General features: G+C 33.6%; 1 protein-coding gene across 5 annotated transcripts in view; it reads right to left on the minus strand.

Moving 5' to 3' along the window:
• grm4 (glutamate receptor, metabotropic 4) overlaps positions 1–19450 on the minus strand; it is a 273711-nt gene that overhangs the window by 93212 nt on the left and 161049 nt on the right. For all 5 annotated transcript variants that reach the window (XM_087255821.1, XM_087255823.1, XM_087255824.1 and 2 more), the window contains 1 exon segment: positions 19069–19209. In XM_087255821.1, the coding sequence (XP_087111947.1) occupies positions 19069–19209 (141 nt within the window).

The raw sequence follows: 19450 nt of genomic DNA on the forward strand, positions 1-19450 counted from the left end.
TTTTGATAACCCCACCCACCCTCTTCCCAAAATAATGTTTTCAAAATCACTAATGGACTCACCTAACGCCGTCCTTAAACACAGACGACAAAGTTTTTAAAAGCAATACAGAAAAATAAAAACCCTCATGGCAGTCTTATTTTTACCATGTTTTCAGATCTCACCATGTCCTCACCCTGTTATTTGCTTCTCCATTTATATTTTTCCGGATTTTTGCCTTTTTTTACCTGATTTTTAGAACCATTCTTCACAGAAATTCTGCCGACATTTGCAGCGAGCCACTGGACAAACTGGTATACAGTAGCAGTGGAAAAGCCGTCCACAAGGAGCTAAGCATTCAGCTGGTAGCGTGAAAAGAAACAAAGGCCGTTGGTGGCATCATACCAGCCTGTAGCATTCATTTAAAAGACTAAATGTAGCCATACGTAGCTCTAGCTACATAATTTGCGATCTCTATAAATATATACAGGGGTACAATTCATAATGATTGTGTGTTGGCTGAATTTTTAAGTTTTGAATTGCACTCTAAAAATTGCTTACCAAAATTTGAGTTAAAAACAACCAAACATTTTGTAAAGTGTTCATTACATGGTAGCAGAAGTCATAGCCGGCAGCTAGCTCTCTGCAACTCTCACATGGTCGCCCACTGAAGCTAAGCTGGGCTGCGCCCGATCAGTACCTGGATGGGAGACCACATGGGAAAGCTAGGTTGCTGCCGGAAGTGGTGTTAGTGAGGCCAGCAGGGGGCGCCCAACCTGCGGTCTGTGTGGGCCCTAATGCCCCAGTATAGTGACGGGGACGCTATACTGCCCAGTGAGCGCCGTCTTTCGGATGAGACGTTAAACCGAGGTCCCGACTCTCTGTGGTCGTTAAAAAATCCCAAGATGTCCTTCGAAAAGAGTAGGGGCTTAACCCCGGCATCCTGGCCAAATCTGCCCACTGGCCTTTGTCCATCATGGCCTCCTAACCATCCCCATATTCCAATTGGCTTCATCGCTGTCTCCTCTCCACCAATCAGCTGGTGTGTTGTGTGCGGTCTGGCGCAAAATGGCTGCCGTTGCGTCATCCAGGTGGATGCTGCACACTGGTGGTGGATGAGGAGATTCCCCCCATTGTGTGTAAAGCGCTTTGAGTGCCCAGAAAAGCGCTATATAAATGTAAGGAATTATTATTATTATTATTATTATTATTATTATTATTATTATTAACTAAGCCAGAAAAGTGTGCCTTTTTTATAATACCTAGTGGAAAAGGCATGACCATCAAAATATAAACTCAAGAAGTGTTATGAGAAAAATTGTATTCATCTGAAAGCTTTAATTACAAATTTACACTGATTTTTGTATCTCTACAATGCATGTAAACTACCTTGATGTCAAAATCACATCACATTGGCGTCAAAAACACATTAAAAAAAGCAATTTCAGCACAGTTCGGTAATCGATTTTTGACACCATTGTTAGATGTCAATTTGATGTCATTTTGACATCAGGGTAGTCAATTGACATCCAATTAATTTGCAGTTTTGATAACCCCACCCACCCCCAATGGAAAAGCCATCCACATGGAGCTAAGCATTCAGCTGGTAGCGCGAAAAGAAACAAAAGCCATCGGTGGCGTTATACCGCCCATAGCATTCGTTTTACAGACAAAATGGAGTCATAAGTAGCCCTGGCTACATAATTTGAGCTCTCCAGAAATGTATACATGGATACGTTTCACAATGAGCCTGTGTTGGTTGAATCTTTTGAGTTTTCAATTGAACTCAAAACATTTAAACCAAAATTTAAATTAAACCAACCAAACTTTTTGTAAAGTGTTCATTACATGGTAGCAGCAGTCATCAACTATTATACAGCAGGAAAAGTGTGTCTTTTTTATAACACATACTGGAAAAGGCATGACCATCAAAATATGTATACCAAAAGTATGATGAGAAAAAATGTGTTCATCTGAAATCTTCAATTGCAAATTTACACTGGATTTTGTATCTCTACAATGCATGTGAACTACTTTAATGTCAAAATGACATCAAATCGGCGTCAAAAACACATCAAAAAATCTATTTCAGCACAGTCCAGTAATCGATTTTTGACACCAGTGTTAAATGTCAATTTGATGTCGTTTTGACATCAGGGTAGTCAATTGTCATAAAATCAATTTGCAGTTTTGATATCTTTTTGATGTCGTTTTGACATCAAGGTGCCCACTGGGGAACACAATATCCCAAATTCAAATAATTCTTGCAGAATGGGACAAGGTGACAGCAGTATTTGTGTGCGCTTTTGTCAGCACACAGGAAACCACACATTCAGAGTTTAAACTGATAAGGCTTTAAAACAAATGCAAACGACTTGCTTGATTTGCTGGAGAAACTGAGGCGCAAACTGTAAAGGGGGTGGGAAACATAACATTTGCATTTTAAAGATACTTTTTCCAGCATTTTTCCACTCAAAAGGATATATTACAGCATTATCTACTAAATGATTCATGAAGTACTTTGAACTGATACTTCACAGAAACATTTTGGGGCACCAGAGACTTAAATTACACCTTAAAAAAGCATAACATGACCGCTTTAAAGCTGCATTGCTATCTAAACTGCAACTCCAATCCTGTCAATACACAATTATATCACTGTTATAGCCCTGCTGATAACAATAAATTACATTTTATAATTTAAGGTTAATTTATAAATTTAGCTGTTAAAAAAAAATAATAAATCACAGCATTTTTTGGTTGGTCTAAAACAATATTATACTTTGATCTGAGGTTAAAAAAAGATTTCTACTTTGTTCTAAACATATACAGTTGAAGTCAAAATTATTATTGGATTTTTTTTTATTTCGGATATTTTCCAAATAATGTTTAACAAAGCAAGGATTTTTTTCTGATTATTTCCTATAATATTATTTTTTTTTCCTGATAAGGCCTTATTTATTTTATTTCGGCTTAAATAAAAGCAGTTTTAATTGTTTAAAAATCATGTTAAAGTCAATATTAGTAGCCCCTTTCAGCAATATTATTTTTTTATACATTATTTGTTTGTATATTTATTTGCGAAATTTGCCTAAACTGTAACCACCGCTGTTGTCATTACTAAAGATTTTAAGGTAATATAGCTTGACATTACTTAAAATAGCAAGTTCTGGCATCAAAACTTAAACTTGTGTTTTTAACTTACTTATGATGCAGCAAAAAACGTTAAATTAATATTTTAAGTTCTCTGAACTTAATATTTAAATTTTTTAAACTATTCACTATAGTTTCTGTTTAAAAAGATTGGTTGCAGTTGAAATTCTGCCTTGTCAACCACGCTAATTGATCGATATATGTAATATGACACAAGGAGGTCATTTTGCTTGTGATGGTAAATTTTAGTGAAGCACAGCAGGACAGAGGCACTACCTGAACCCAGCTGACGAAAGAGAAAAGTTAATTTAGTGAGTAGATATTTAAATACTCATTTACATTTTTCTTCATTGATGTATGCAGGGGCGACATGGTGGCGCAGTGGGTAGCGCTCATGCCTCACAGCAAGATGGTTCGAATCCCAGCTGGGCCAGTTGGCATTTCTGTGTGGAGTTTGCATGTTCTCCCTATGTTCGTGTGGGTTTCCTTCGGGTGCTTTGGTTTCCCCCACAAGTCCAAAGACATGCGCTGTACTGTAGGTGAATTGTCTGTAGCGTATGCTCATGTGTCTTGGTCCTCGTTTGGGCTGAGCGTTGGGCTAATGACCCACCTAGAAAAATTTTTAGATGTTATGAAACACCAACATGGTGCAGCTAAATATCAAACTCTATATAAATGGCCCTGGGAGTAAGTAAAGAATATAAAACCTGAAAAATTTGTAAGATTAGTCTATTGGCCGAGTTATCTGCACTTAAATATTTAAGTTAATCCAATGAAGAGACCACATTTGGTCAACTTAATTGAGTTATTGATTACTCATTACTCAAATGAACTGAGCGAGTTATTTTCCTCAATTCATTTGAGTAGTCTCAACTTATTAGGGTTTACATTGAAGTTAGGCCTTTAATGGCACTTTAAGCTGAATACTAGTATCTTGAAAAATATGTGGTAACATATTATGTACTATCATCATGGCAAAGATAAAAGAAATCAGTTATTAGGCGTTATTAAAACTATTATGTTCAGAAATGTGTTTAAATATCTTCATTCTGTTAAACAGAAATCAGTGCAAAAAATGTACAAGGGGCTAATAATTCAGGAGCAACTGTATATTTAGTGTCTCTATATTAAACAATATCTTTACTTTGTGTGAATGTAATTTTTTTAAAATAATTTAGATTCAGACTAAATTGCATTTTATGCAGTTTTTGACCAAAGTTAAATTACTCTGAGGAAAAACAAACAAAAAACATATACAGCTTAAGTCAGAATTATTAGCCCCTCTGAATTATTAGCCATCCAGTTAATTTTTCCAACAATTTCTGTTTAATGGAGAGAAGATTTTTTCAACACATTTTTGAACATAATAGTTTTAATAACTCATTTTTTTTAATAACTGATTTATTTTATCTTTGCCATGATGACAGTAAATAATATTTGACTAGATAGTTTTCAAGACACTACTATACAGCTTAAAGTGACATTTAACTATAATAGTTAGGTGAATTAGGCAGGTTAGGGTAATTAGACAAGTTATGGTATAATGATGGTTTGTTCTGTGGACTATCAAAAATAAATATCGCTTAAGGGGACCAATAATTTTGACCTTAAAAGGGTTTTAAAAAATGTATTTGCTTTTATTCTAGCCAAAATAAAACAAATAAGACTTTCCCAAGTAGAAAAAATATTTAGATATACTGTGAAAATTCCCCTTGCTCTGTTAAAGATCATTTGGGAAATATTTAAAAATGAAAAAAAAAATTGAAGGGGGGCTAATAATTCTGACTTCAACTTTATGAATAAAAAATGATAAATTATAGTCATTTTTTAAAGTTGGTTCAAAGTGTCATTTTTTTCCAGTGTATGCTCAAAAACAAGCTGTGCATTACCTATATACTCCCGAGAGCAATGAAATAAGGTAGCTACAGCAAACAGATGTCAACAAGCTAAACTTTGTCCTCCCATCTCCTGATATCACAGAGATCCATCGCAACATGTGCAATCCGTAATCACAAGCTGCTCTCTGCATGGAGAATTTCCTGTATGTTCAACCCTGATAAAAGCAGAGCCGAGTGCCACAAACAGAGAAAGACAGAGACCGAGAGATAGAGAATGGGAATGAGGCAGAGAGGAGGAGAGGCAGAGAGAGCTGAACGCTGAGATATCCAGCCTTTTAATCCGACAGTAACCAGAGGGCTTTTGTGAGGGCTGAAAAAAAAAAAAAATTCGCAGCATTGATGTAGCGCACTCTGCTATCTCTGGCTGCGGCATCTTCGATAAGCGTGGGGGTCAACGCTGTCTTTACATTTCAGTATTGCATTCTCTCTGATAAAGGGCCAATGCTATACATTCCTGTACTCATTAACTTGCTATCTGGGGCATTATCTGAATTCAATTCAACACGACGCTCTGATGTGAGTTTTTCTTTTTTTTCTTTTTTTTTTTTAAGCACTCAATCTAAAACACTACAATTCAAAAGTTTGGGGTTGTTTAGACATTTTTTTCAATTGGATAAAAAAAAAACAAAAAAAACATGGAAAACCAAAATAGCTTTCACTTGGCAATATACTGTAATGGTTATTCAAAATGTAACTTTAATCAATTAAATGCATGATTTCGGAATACAGATAATAATAATAATAATAATAATAATAATAATAATAATAACTAGGACTAGTTTGCAAAAGTAGGTTTCGGACCTATATTGGAGAAGCGTAAAAACGGTGCATAGTAGAGAGAGTCTGAGTGACTCCACTTTTGTTCGGGCTGACCCAAGAATTCCAAATATATAAAGTCTTTGAGTTTATGACAAACGATGTATGAATGGTGGCCAACATGCCCTCCAAAAAATTGGTTTTTAATACTTTAGTGCCACCTATGGTCCAATTTGGATGAGTCTTTGGATCTGAGTAGCGGTGAGGACTACTATATTTGACCAAGTTTAAAGCCTCTAGGTCTTACAGTTTGGCCAAGAAAATAGCAGTTATGGCAGAAGTAAAATAATAATAATAATAATAATAATAATAATAATAATAATAATAACAATAACTAGGACTAGTTTGCAAAAGTAGGTTTCGGACAAATCTCGGAGTAGCGGAAAAACGGTGCACAGTAGAGAAAGTCTGAGTGACTCCACTTTTGTTCGGGCTGACCCAAGAATTCCAAATATTTAAATTCCTTGAGTTTATGACAAACGGTTGACAGTTTGGCCAAGGCAATAGCAATTATGGCAAAAGTAAAATAATAATAATAATAATAATAATAATAATAATAATAATAATAATAATAATAATAATACATCTCTTAAAGCCCCCAAACATTGGAAAGATAAAGTGATCAATTAAATACTATACGGTGGATCAATATCTCATTACAAAATGCTAGCTACTCTCATTGGAGAGATGTTTGCTATAGCATACCCATACTTAGAATTCATGGCTGCACTGTAAAAAAGTTTTTGTTGACTTTACTTAAAAAGTGAATAAACATGTTGTCTTAAGAAATGTTATATAAATGAACTTTAAATGAAGTTAAATAAACTTAACAGTTCTAAGTTACATTGGATTTACTAACTTATTTAGTGTAAGTAAAGTCAACTTGTCACTTTTAAGGGAATGTGTTTACTCATTTTTTTAGGTAAAGTAAATAATCTCTTTTTACAGTGTGTTTTCTGCTGAAATGATTAGAATCTGTAGAACTTGTATTCCTTTTAACAACAACAATACAATATTGCAGGGCAGATTATTAAATTATTTACCATAAACGTAAACAATTACACTGAAAAAAAAAAGATTAATTGGATTTACATTTTTTTTAAGGTAATTGGTTGCAAAGAATTTTTATGGGCTGAATTTTATCAAACATATCGGTTGCTGCTGGAAGTGGGATTAGTGAGGCCAGCAGGGGGCGCACAACCTGTGGTCTGTGAGTCCTAATGCCGTAGTATAGTGAAGGGGACATTATACTGTCAGTGAGTACCGCCATTCAGATGAGACATTAAACCAAGATCCTGACTTTCTGTGGCCATTAAAAATCCCATGGCACTTTTCGTAAACAATAGGGGTGTAACCACGATGTCCTGGCCAAATACCTTCCATTGGCCCTCACCCGTCATGGCCTCCCAATCATCACCATCCACCAAATTGGCCTTATTACTGTCTCTCCACTCTACCAATAGCGGTGTGTGGTGAGCGCACTGGCGCCATTGTCCTGTGGCTGCTGTCGCATCATCCAAGTGGATGCTGAACACTGATGGGGGTGTGGAGAGATCCCCTCCTCATGAATGTGAAGCGCTTTGGGTGTGTGGCCATACACAAGAAATATGCTATATACTGTAAATACACATTACATGACATACATTTTGTATTGATTGTATTGTCTAAATGTGTTGTAATATGTACTACTGTTAAAAATGATAACATAAAATAAAAGACTAGATTGCATTTACAGACCTAAATCAGTATTCAAAGTTAGACCTCGACTTTAACAATGCTCTTAAATCAATTCACAGGATCGCTAACAACCTGAATATCTGCTATCTTAACAATCTCCTTTATTTCCCAGGGTGGCAATTCTGTTATCATGATGTGCCATTATAAAAATGACCACTGGCTCAGTGATGTAATACAGAGAAAGATCATATTCAAATATTAACATCATTTAGTGGTACATCTACATTGCTTTTTAAATACTAGTGGCTCATCTGTGTTTGTTATAGATATGTTACAGATATGCCATTGGGCAAGGCTCGAAGGTCAATCAAATGCAGACCCATATTTTATTATTTTTTTAAATAAAACTGTTATGACCGCATATGATTTATAAACTATTACATTACATTTTTACTTGTTTATTTCTTCAAAAATGCTATTAATGCATTAACCTTCTGATGTCATTTATTGGTCATTTGATTCATGAATTCCCATAATACATGCACCAAGCAACATATTAAAATGTTGGCACAGTCATGGTTATCTGTTCAGAATGAACTTAAAGGGATAGTTCACCGCAAAATGAAACTGTACTTATAATTTACTCTCCCTCAAGGGGTTATATAATATTTCTTCTGTTGAACACAAAAGAAGATATTTTGGAAAAAAAAAGATAAATGTAACCACTGACATCTACAGTAGCAAATATAAATACTATGGAAGTCAATGGTTACAGGTTTTTACTTTTCTTCAAAATAGTTTGTGTTCAACATATTAAGGCAGTTGCCTGCTTGTGTGTGTGTCATGACGTCATTCACTGTTTGTTTCTAAGAGTCTGGCAGGTTCGACTTTGAACACCTTTGGCAAGTTGCGCTATTACAAATTGGCTATAAATATGGACCGATGTTGAGTTAAGAAAGAGGAGGCTTCACTGACAGCCATCAAGCTTTTTTAGTTTATTTTAATTTTCTGCCTTTCCCGCCTAAAGTCTTACTTTATTATGCTTTGTTATTTGTTGGTTTTGTCCAAAGTTTAGTTTAGACGAAACTGGATTCATGTGTCCTCTTTATGTTGTGTTCCCTTGTGGATTATTATTATTTTTATTTTAAACAGGGTTCGTAACAAACAGAAGAAAGAAACTCAAACAGGTTGACAAACGGAGAGAAAATTTTAACAATTTAAATTTTTGGGGAAACTATCCCTTTAACAATTTTTGAAGCACCACACCATTAATATAATATAATATAATATAATATAATATAATATAATATAATATAATATAATATAATATAATATAATATATTATAATATAATATAATATAATATAATATAATATAATATAATATAATATAAAATAAAATAAAATAACAAAAAATAATATATAATGCAATATAATTTAATATAATATAATATAATATAATATAATATAATATAATATATATATATATATATATATATATATATATATATATATATATATATATATATATATATATATATATATATATATATATATATATACACACACACACACACACACATAATATAATATAATATATCAGCACTGGTAAGAGGTGTGCCTAAGGGTGCTTTCAAACCTAGGGCTCTATTTTGACAATCCATGCACAAAGTGCAAAGTGCAGGGCGCAAACGCATTAAGGGCATGTCAGAATCCACTTTTCTCTAGCATAATGTCTAATATATGATATATACCTAAATGCCATCTGACTACAGAGATATCACCAAGTATTTCTCTGTTGTAAATGGGAGATCAAAATATACCTATGGTATAATGCAGCACTACAGCATACAAAACAGAGAGATCGACTTAGAAAGTCATTTACCAGTTCAGTAATGATTTGATCAGCTGTAGTTTAAAAATTATGCTGCATTTCTCTTAGGTCTTATTATGCGGTCTCTGTCACTGTCTCTTTAGAAATTATAAATGTTTTAAAATAGGCACTATCCTTATAAATAAACTGCATAGTTGCATTTGTATAACTACGTTCTTGACTAAAAAAGGGTCAAAAGTACAATATGTTGTCTAACAGCAGCAATATTTGTCAAACTGTAGAATGTCCTTTGCTTGTTGTTGTATGTGGGTGGAGTACACATTCTGGCAGAATATTGTACGACTATTTGCCAATCAGATTCAAGAACTAGACAGAACTGTTGTATATAATAGAATAGAATAGAATAGAATAGAATAGAATAGAATAGAATAGAATAGAATAGAATAGAATAGAATAGAATAGAATATATAACAATTGTCACCACAGGGTCCTATTTTTTCATGACCCTGAGTGTAAAATTGTGATTTAAGCGCGTACCGAATTGATGTAGAAATGGTTTTCTGAATGATTTACACGGAAATTTGTGCTGCATGTGTTTCTTGAATGAGGCCTATTGAAAAAAGTTGACAGAATGCCAATAAATTGTAAGAATCAAGCCAACAGGCCTCAAGGTGAAAAATCTACTTGCACCTACTGGGTTTCGCTTCAACTATTGACCTTTCTACAGAGGAAGTAAAAGGGAACACTTTAAATGAGAAATTTGACATCAAATGACTTCTCTATCACTGGGTTTTCTAAAGCAGCACTCTTTAAGAGCGACATTAGCGGATTAGGTTTCAGCAGGGGACCTCCCTTGAGCTCAATGTGTTCTTGCTGAGCTCCTAGAGCGTGACGCCAGCACGAGAAGAAAACGGCAAGATACTGCCAATCGTTACTGTGATTGGTTGATTACACCATCGGCACACAAACCCACATCAACGGGTCAAACTGATGGAACAGGACTGAATAATTACAGAGTAAACAACTGACTCATTTGGTCGACACCACTTTGAGGCACGTCTGAATCAATGTGATCTTGAAATTACTTAAAATGATCTGGGAGTGAGTCACTTTTGTGAGGTGCATCTCTGTGCCTGTGAACACCATTAAACCTGCAATGTTTACCCAAAAAAGTGATCACAACAATAATAAATATAGCTAGAAGCAGCAATTACAGGTTTTAGATAAGAGAGGCAGAACGAGGAGTTGAGGATGGCAGGGGGGATCAGCTACAGCAGTAATTTAAGACATTTTAAGATTTTTAGCCAGGATGAAAAATCATATATACAATCACTGAGTGGAATGATTTAGCCCTTTTGACTTGAAGCTGGCATTTTTACCAAACCGATATGGTGTGTTCAGAGTGATGTGTCAATTGTATTTATTTATTTTTTTGCCGCCATGGTCTGGATATAATTCAAGTTGATTATGGGGGAAAATTTAGTTTAAAAAAGAAGGTTTTCATAGAAAATTCTAATTGTTGTCCAGAGGATTTCATTGACTATGACATTATTTGTATACATTTTAATTTTGTGTACACTGTTTATCAGCATAACTCGAGACCAGTCTCATGAAAACAAACAAGACTAATATAAAGCTTATTATATATTTATTTTGACCACAAGATGGGAACAGTTGAAAACTTTCTAATTTTAATTATAGGGTATGGCTGAAAACACATACAAAATTTTGTAACAATGCACAGATGTGTTTATACAATTCAAAGTTTCAAAATTTGCAAGCCAACATTAGATATAGAAAAAAATAAATATCATATAATCCCTCATTATGTGGCTCTAAATATTAAAAGACCATTCATGTGATTTTTGACCAAACTGTTCCGAAGTCATATGGAAAAAAGTAAAAAATCTAAATCTCCCGACCATGAGGTGGCACTGTCTTGAACATTGTGCAAATAACTCCAGGTTATTGTTGTCATAACAGACCATGTTGGGTCTGAATGCTTGTAAGCATTGCAGAGTTATAGCTTCAAACAATTTTGGTGAGATTTTTGTCATATTAAACCGCTTATTTTTTTCAGAAGGGTGTGACTGACCTATTGGATCAGTCTAGTTAATTATTTGTGATGACATGCCAAGGGGTTATGAAATATAGTATTCCATGTCAAATTAAAAAAGTGTTGATGGCAAAATGGCTGATATAGGAATAATGGATTTGGCTTTGCTGACCATATGCAACGTAGACTAAATAATACAGTAATACTGATTTAATGAAAACAATGAATCAATACACAAATTCATAAATGAAAGAATCAATCACAGAATCAATCAATGTAATATTGAATCAACAAATCAATTAATAAAAAAGTGAATCATGCGTAAAGTAATGAATGGATGAATGAATGAATGAATGAATGAATGAATGAATGAATGAATGAATGAATGAATGAGTGGACGGACAGACACACTCATGCACGAACAAACAATTGAATGAAGGTATGAATCAATCAATCAATCAATCAATCAATCAACAAACAAATAATGGATAAATACATAAGTGAATGAATGAAGAAACAAATGAATGAAAAAATGAATTAACAACAAATCAATTAAAGTTAAGTGAATGAATGAATGAATGAATGAATGAATGAATGAATGAATAAGTGAATGAACGAATCAATTAATTAATTAATCAATGAATTAAAATGAATAAATGGTGAATGCAGAAATGAATGAATGAATAAACTAATCAATCAATGATTAAATGAATCAATGCATGTGTGTATGCAGGGATGAATGAATGAATGGACAGATAAGTGAGTAAATGGATCAATCAATCAATCAATCAATCAATCAATCAAACTAATTAACATATAATTGAATGAAAGGAGAGAAGGAATGAAGGAATGAATGAAGGAGAGAATGAATGAACAAACACAAATGAAAAAGGAATGGATCAACAAATGAATTAACTTAAAAATGAATCAATCAGTAACTGAGTGCAGGAATAAATGGATGCAAGAATGAATGGATGCAGGATTGATTGAATGAATGAATGAATGAATGAATGGATAAATTAATAAATGAGTAAATGAATGAATGGATATGTAAATGAATGAATGAATGAATGAAGATGTCAATTAATAAATTAATGAATCAATAAATCAATCAATTAAAATGAATACATGCATAGGTTAATGAATTAATGAATGACAAATTAATAAAGGGATAGGTGAGTGAGTGAATGAATGAATGAATGAATGAATGAACGAACGAACGAACGAACGAACGAATGAACGAATGAATGAATGAACAAATGAACAAACTAATTTACAGATAAGTGAGTAAATGAATGAATGAATGAAAAGACAAGTGAGTAAATGAATGAATGAATCAATCAATCAATCAATCAATGAACAGATATGTGAGAGAATGAATGAATGAATGAATGAATGAATGAATGGATGAATGAACGGATAAGTGAGATAATGAATGAATGAATGAATGAATTAATGAATGAATGGATGGATGGATGAATGAATGGATGAATGAATGAATGAATGAATGAATGAATGAATGAACGAACCGATAAGTGAGTAAATGAATGAATGAATGAACGGATAAGTGAGTAAATGAATGAATGAATGAACGAATGAATGAATAAATGAATGAATGAATGAATGAATGAATGAATGAATGGATGAATGAACGGATAAGTGAGATAATGAATGAATGAATAAATTAATGAATGAATGGATGGATGGATGAATGAATGGATGAATGAATGAATGAATGAATGAATGAATGAATGAATGAATGAACGAACCGATAAGTGAGTAAATGAATGAATGAATGAACAGATAAGTGAGTAAATGAATGAATGAATGAACGAATGAATGAATAAATGAATGAATGAATGAATGAATGAATGAATGAATGATTTAATCAATTAATTAATTAATGCACAGTTGGTACTTTCCCTCAAGTCCAGGCAGCTGATTTGCAGTGCTGTTTATGATAGTACATGCAAAATCCAGCTCACAGACAATGAAATGGACGGAAGGCAGTGATGTCATCAAATCAGCTTTGATTCATACCCTAAATACGTTTCACAGTTCCTCCATCACATTAGTCATTATCGAAAATGTCAGCTGGAATTTGGGCAAATCTGTGGGTGCCTGTTGACTCATGCATTAGCATTGTCCCTACGAGGCTATATTTACACTGTAGTCTGTCTGGATGACTAAAAAAACCCAACAGTTTCTCACTGTGCCAATGACAATGTGCAAAACAAGCCCCAAAATTTCTCAGAAAGCACCCATCTTGAATGGATAGCACATGCTGCATGCTAGGAGACACTGAGAAATCGCATCTAATATTTTCACAATCATACTGGTGCATGAAAATAACTGCCATCCTTGACAAAAAAAAAAAAAAAAAAAAGTCTAATACATGTCCATGTCTAATCATAAGAATTCAACCAAGCAAGCTAAACCTTAATGGAAAATGCATGCAGATCCTGACTGTTAATCTCCGTCAGCAGTTATTACAGGCTGAAAACACCCAGACCCAGGAGATGTCACTATGCTACCTCCGGGCTCCACAGCAAACGATAAAGGTTTAGCAAGCCGCAGACATAGTGGCCTCCGGTTCTGAATCAGTGCTTTCAGACAAATATTACATCCTCCCTTTGAGACAAAGCTGTTAGAGGATGCGACCCAGTTAAGGCTGCATTGTATTTCAACGTGCAGTCGTTTTCATGAACTAATAAAGCTGTGCAAACAGTCTAACACCATTTTCATTTCCCATGTGCCATTATAAATCTGCTACAATGTGCATGGCAAATGCCGAATTGTTCTTTACATGAATAATCAAGCCTGATGTCAGCATATGTGCAATTCTGCTCACACACACTCTTGTTTTCTGATAGGAGCCCTTGGGTGTTGCAAAAGCATGCACGAAAAATATTCAAACGCACAACTACCATAAAGGAAGGAAAAGCTGGGCTGAGTTTTGCATTTCATGCACAGAAAAACATCCTGTCATATTTTTTAGGCAAGTGGCATTTGAACACTAATATATATTCCAGAATGCAAAGGAACTGTAAATTTTCCTCTTCTTCTAAAAATAATAAAATAAAATAATATTTTATTAATGTAAAACATAAATTAATGTACACAAGTGAATAAATTCATTACTTAAAGTGATGAAAATAAAGTAAGTAACATTTAATTAAATTAATGTAAACAGGAATGAATTTATACAAGTAAATAATTTTACTGCTTGGAGAAATAAAATAAAATAAAATAAAATAAAATAAAATAAAATAAAATAAAATAAAATAAAATAAAATAAAATAAAATAAAACAAAATTAATTAAAATAAAATAAAATAAAATAAAATAAAATAAAATAAAATAAAATAAAATAAAATAAAATAACATAAAATAAAATAAAATAAAATAAAATAAAATAAAATAAAATAAAAAATTCATTAAATTAAATAAATGCACCGCTTAAAGAAATAAAACTGAATTGATAAAATAACATCTAATTAGGTTAATGTTAACAAAAAATGTATACAAGTAAATAATTTCAGTGCTTAAAGAAATCAAATTAAATAAAATTAAACATTTTATTATATTAAATAAATGCACCGTTTAAAGAAATAAAACTGAATTAAATAAAAAAAACATTTAATTAAGTTATTGTAAACAGAAATTGTATACAAGTAAATAATTTAACTGCTTAAAGAAATAAAATAAAATTAAATTAAATAAATTCATAGCCTAAAGAAATAAAATAAAACAAAATGAATGCACTGCTTAAAGAAATAAAATAAATGCGCTACTTAAAGAAATAAAATAAATTCACTGCCTAAAGAAATAAATAATAATAATAAAATAAAATAATAAAAAAATAAAATAATAAATAAAATAAAATAAAATTAAATAAAATTAAATTAAATTAAATAAAATTAAATAAAATTAAATTAAATTAAATTAAATTAAATTAAATTAAATTAAATTAAATTAAATTAAATTAAATTAAAAAAGCTGAAATTAATGTATACAAATAAAATAAATGCACTGCTAAAATAAAATAAAATACATGCACTGCTTAAAGAAATAAAATTAAATAAAAATAAAGTTCAATAAAATAAATGCACAGCTTAAAAAAATAAAATAAAATAAAACAAAATTCAATGAATGCACCGCTTTAAGAAATAAAATAAAATAAAATAAAAAACAGAAATTAATGTATACAAAGAACTGTCCCAGAATTTGGTTTTAAAGTTTTTTAATAAAGGTAAAACCTTTTATACTATATACTTTTAAACTTGTTAACCTTTTAATTTTTAACTTTAAGTTGTGAGTCTATTAGTACAGCAACAGCATGCAATAAACATTTAAATGTAAACTAGTTAAAAGAAAGAAAAAGCTTTGCTAAGTGGCTTGTTATGCATTTTATTCAAGCAAATACACACAGAAATACCCAACCATATTTTTTTAATCAAGTGCATAGAAGCCCTCGCATTTAATCACCAATGGCTATTCAAGAACACGAGGTAACAATGATGAATTTTCTTGCAGGCGCAGCAATTAGCATAAAGAAAAAGTGATTTATTACGTTGTGGAGGAGCGATGGGTTTTGTTTCAGGCCAGATACTTCTTCTCCTTCTTTGCAGTGTGCTAAAGGCCAGCCATTACAAGTGAGCACAGTGACAAGGATTATGCACGGTGACATTTAGCGCGGTGCGACGATACGGAGAGCCCCTTTTGCCACAGTCGCACATAATCTGACTTCCGCCGTCTGTAGGAGGTCACCATACCGACACTGAAGCGAGGGGTTAATATCCTCTCCTGCTTACTGGTGCAGTGCAGTAAGCGCAGTAATGCTTGGTAGGTTACATGCTGAGAATTAGACGCGCCATCATAGCTGCCCCTAGAGAAGGTCTGCCAGCGGAAACCCCTCCTCGTAAGATCGCAACCTGCACTGATTGGATAAAGCCTGGATGTGTTGCTAGGACTCAACCTTTTTTTTCACAGCCCAGCGGATGGGGTTTGACTGGTCTGAACCTTGGGCTGCTCTTCCCTGGAGAGGAGTCTCCAATCAATTAACACTTGAACTACCGAGGCAGTCATTCTGAGCATTTTTAAATGCTGCAGTTTAATAACTTTGTTGAAATTTAGCCCATGTAATTGTAGCGCCCTGACTTTTTCCCTAGGGCATAGTCTATGTCTAATGTATTCTGATATTTTAATTACACTAAAATGACAAAAACAAAAAAGTAGGACTGTCTAATGGCCATAACAGAGTAAGCTGCTCTTTATACGTGTCCATAAGGTTTTCATGATGCATTGAAATGTGCATTTATGAAAAATCCTGCCCCCTTTTTAATATCCTGTTTTAGTTAGAAGTGCATCAACATATTGAAATTAAATTCTTAGCAACTTTAAACACGTCTACTCTGTAAAACCCAACGGTTAAAATTTATCAAATGAAATGAGTGTAGTTAACTCAAAATTTACTGACAGTTAATTCTACTCATTTGAAATGAGTTTTGAACTCAGTGTTGAAGGTAATGAGTTAATTAAACTCCTCATTACTTCAATTTAAATAGAGTAAGTTCACAGTACTCATATCGATAAGTTTTTTAACTCAAATGGTTTGTTGCAATCAGTTTCCTCAAACTGTTTGAGTTGCCTTAACTTATTGGGCCCTATCATACACCCGGCGCAGTGTGGCGCAAGGCGCGGCGCAATAGTCTTTTGGTAGTTTCAGCTTGGCGCAAGAGTCGTTTTGAGGCGTTGCGCTACGCTGTTTAAATAGCAAATGCATTAGCGCTCATTTGTGCGCCCATAGGCGTTCTGATCTAAAAAGGAAGGCGTTCTGAGGCGGACCGCTGGCGCGTTGCTATTTTGAGAAACAATAATGGATTTTTCATTAGACCAAAACAAAGCCGGTCTAAACTCCTTGCGCCTCGCTTACACACTGCTTAATACGCACAAGAAAGCAATAGGCAAATATCTTTACATATGAAAAAATTTAAATATTAAGGATATATATAGGATGTAATAAGAATAGATATAGGATATAAATATAAAGGATTAAAATATTACAAAACATATTATTTTCTAGCCTACATAAATATGAAAAATCACTGCTTTTAAGTCTTCTTCATCTCGGGAGGCTTTTTCAGTTCATTCATAACAATTTGCTATAATGCTATAATGTTATTATTATTAGCAGTATTTTTTAATATATCCATATTTATATTTGTTTTATTAAAAACAAGCTTAGATTTGCCCGCCTGTCAGGTTTTAGACCATATGGGGCACAGCATGTGTATTTGGAAATAACTCAGTATTTTGACCACACTTGGTCATTATTGTTCATTTATTCGTTTGCTGGAAATTAGAACTGAATTTAGAAATAGTTTTGAAACAAATCTTTGCGCTTAAACAAAATTAATTATTTAAAGGCTAATTGATGTCTGTGTGTAAACGTTTCCCTATCCAAGAGCAAATGCGAAAGTGATCCATTATCTCTCATTCTCACGCAGTAGATGCTCTGTTTAACAGTTTTCTGTTAAAAAAACTGTTAACTGTTAACTGTTTGCTTGTGAAATGCTAATTTTTTCCACTTAGACTTACTTTGCGTCCTGTAAATAGCGAATGCGCTCTTGGCGCGACGTAGCTGGGTCTTAAAGGGAATGGGAGATGAGACTCTAATTGGTTTATTCACAAAACACACCTATAACTCATTAAGAAAATAAACTCAACCCTTTTAGCCCATGCGCCTTGGCGCAAAGCGCATTTTCCGTCCGTAAATTAGCAAAAATGCATTCTGCCATGCCCTGAAAGCGTTTGAGCCCCGCGTTTTGCGCTCTGCGCATGGACCGTCAAAATAGAGCCCATTGAGTTTTACAGTACTCAGTTGGTTTGAGTTTTCTTCATTTATTGGGTTTTACTGTGCTCAAAATGTTTCATTTACTCAAATGGATTAAGATCAAAGTGCTCATCAGGATTAGTTTTCGAACTTAAATGGTTTGTTGCAATCGGTTTCCTCAAATGGTTTGAGTTACCCTAACTTATTAGGTTTTACAGTATTTAAGTCAAGCTGAAAAAGTTACATTTGATGAGTTCACAGATTTCCATTTGAAACTGAAAAAGAGGTGGGAACTCATTGTATCTCGGTTAATGTTGAAATTAAATTCTGATTAATTTGCACAGCCCTAGCTCTGACACAATGAAATATCTCAAAAAAAGATTGTAAAATATAATGACAGACATTCAAAGCTGCATTATAAACCTCGGTGGAAGCTTCAGATGTACTGTAAATATGGCCTGACATTTGCTGAAGTCCATTATGAACAGTCAGAATGACTGCGATGGCTAGTACTTATAGAATTCTTGTAGCTAAACTGGTAGTTAAGATAATCGAATTTTATCCAGCAGGTTGGATTGCATTGAAAGTGTGTGCTCAGTGCAGGGAATCTGCTGCTGTGCATCAGAAAACATCAGACGTAGAGCAGCTTTTCTGTGGTATGACTAATCAGACTCTGGTGTAAACAAAGGCCCATTTCAGGCGATCTGAGAACAGCGGGCCAAGTCTTTCACGATAGATTTGGCTTCTCTCTTTGCTCACTTTCTCTCTTTTATGGAGCTCTGTGAAATGAAGTGTTGCCAGAGGGAGAGCGAGAGATTCTTACTTGTGCATTTCTTAATGCCAGATCCCTTCTTCAAGGCATGGCGGCTGAGCTTGCAGTTGAAATTGTTCTCCCAGAACTCGGCAAACCAGATATTCCTGCGGTTGTTCTCCAGCGTGCGGCTGGTGAAGTAGCGATCAAAGCCTGAGGGGTAGATCGATGAGATCTGTGTCACTTTAATGCGCTCTGTCAGACTCAAAGCTCTCAGCCAATGAACTGCAGAGAGCAGCATGATTTGACGGAACATTTGCATGCAACATCATTTTTTTGTGTCTCAAGGTTCTGTTTTGCTATTAATAGTTCACTCAAAAAAATGGAAAATCTGTCATCATTTACTCTTCTACATGTCACTCCGAACTTTTCTCTGGGAAACAAACTGGGAGTT

Source organism: Danio rerio, chromosome 6 (genome assembly GCF_052040795.2).
Source record: "Danio rerio strain M-AB ecotype USA chromosome 6, GRCz13ab, whole genome shotgun sequence".
Taxonomy (NCBI): Eukaryota; Metazoa; Chordata; class Actinopteri; order Cypriniformes; family Danionidae; genus Danio; species Danio rerio.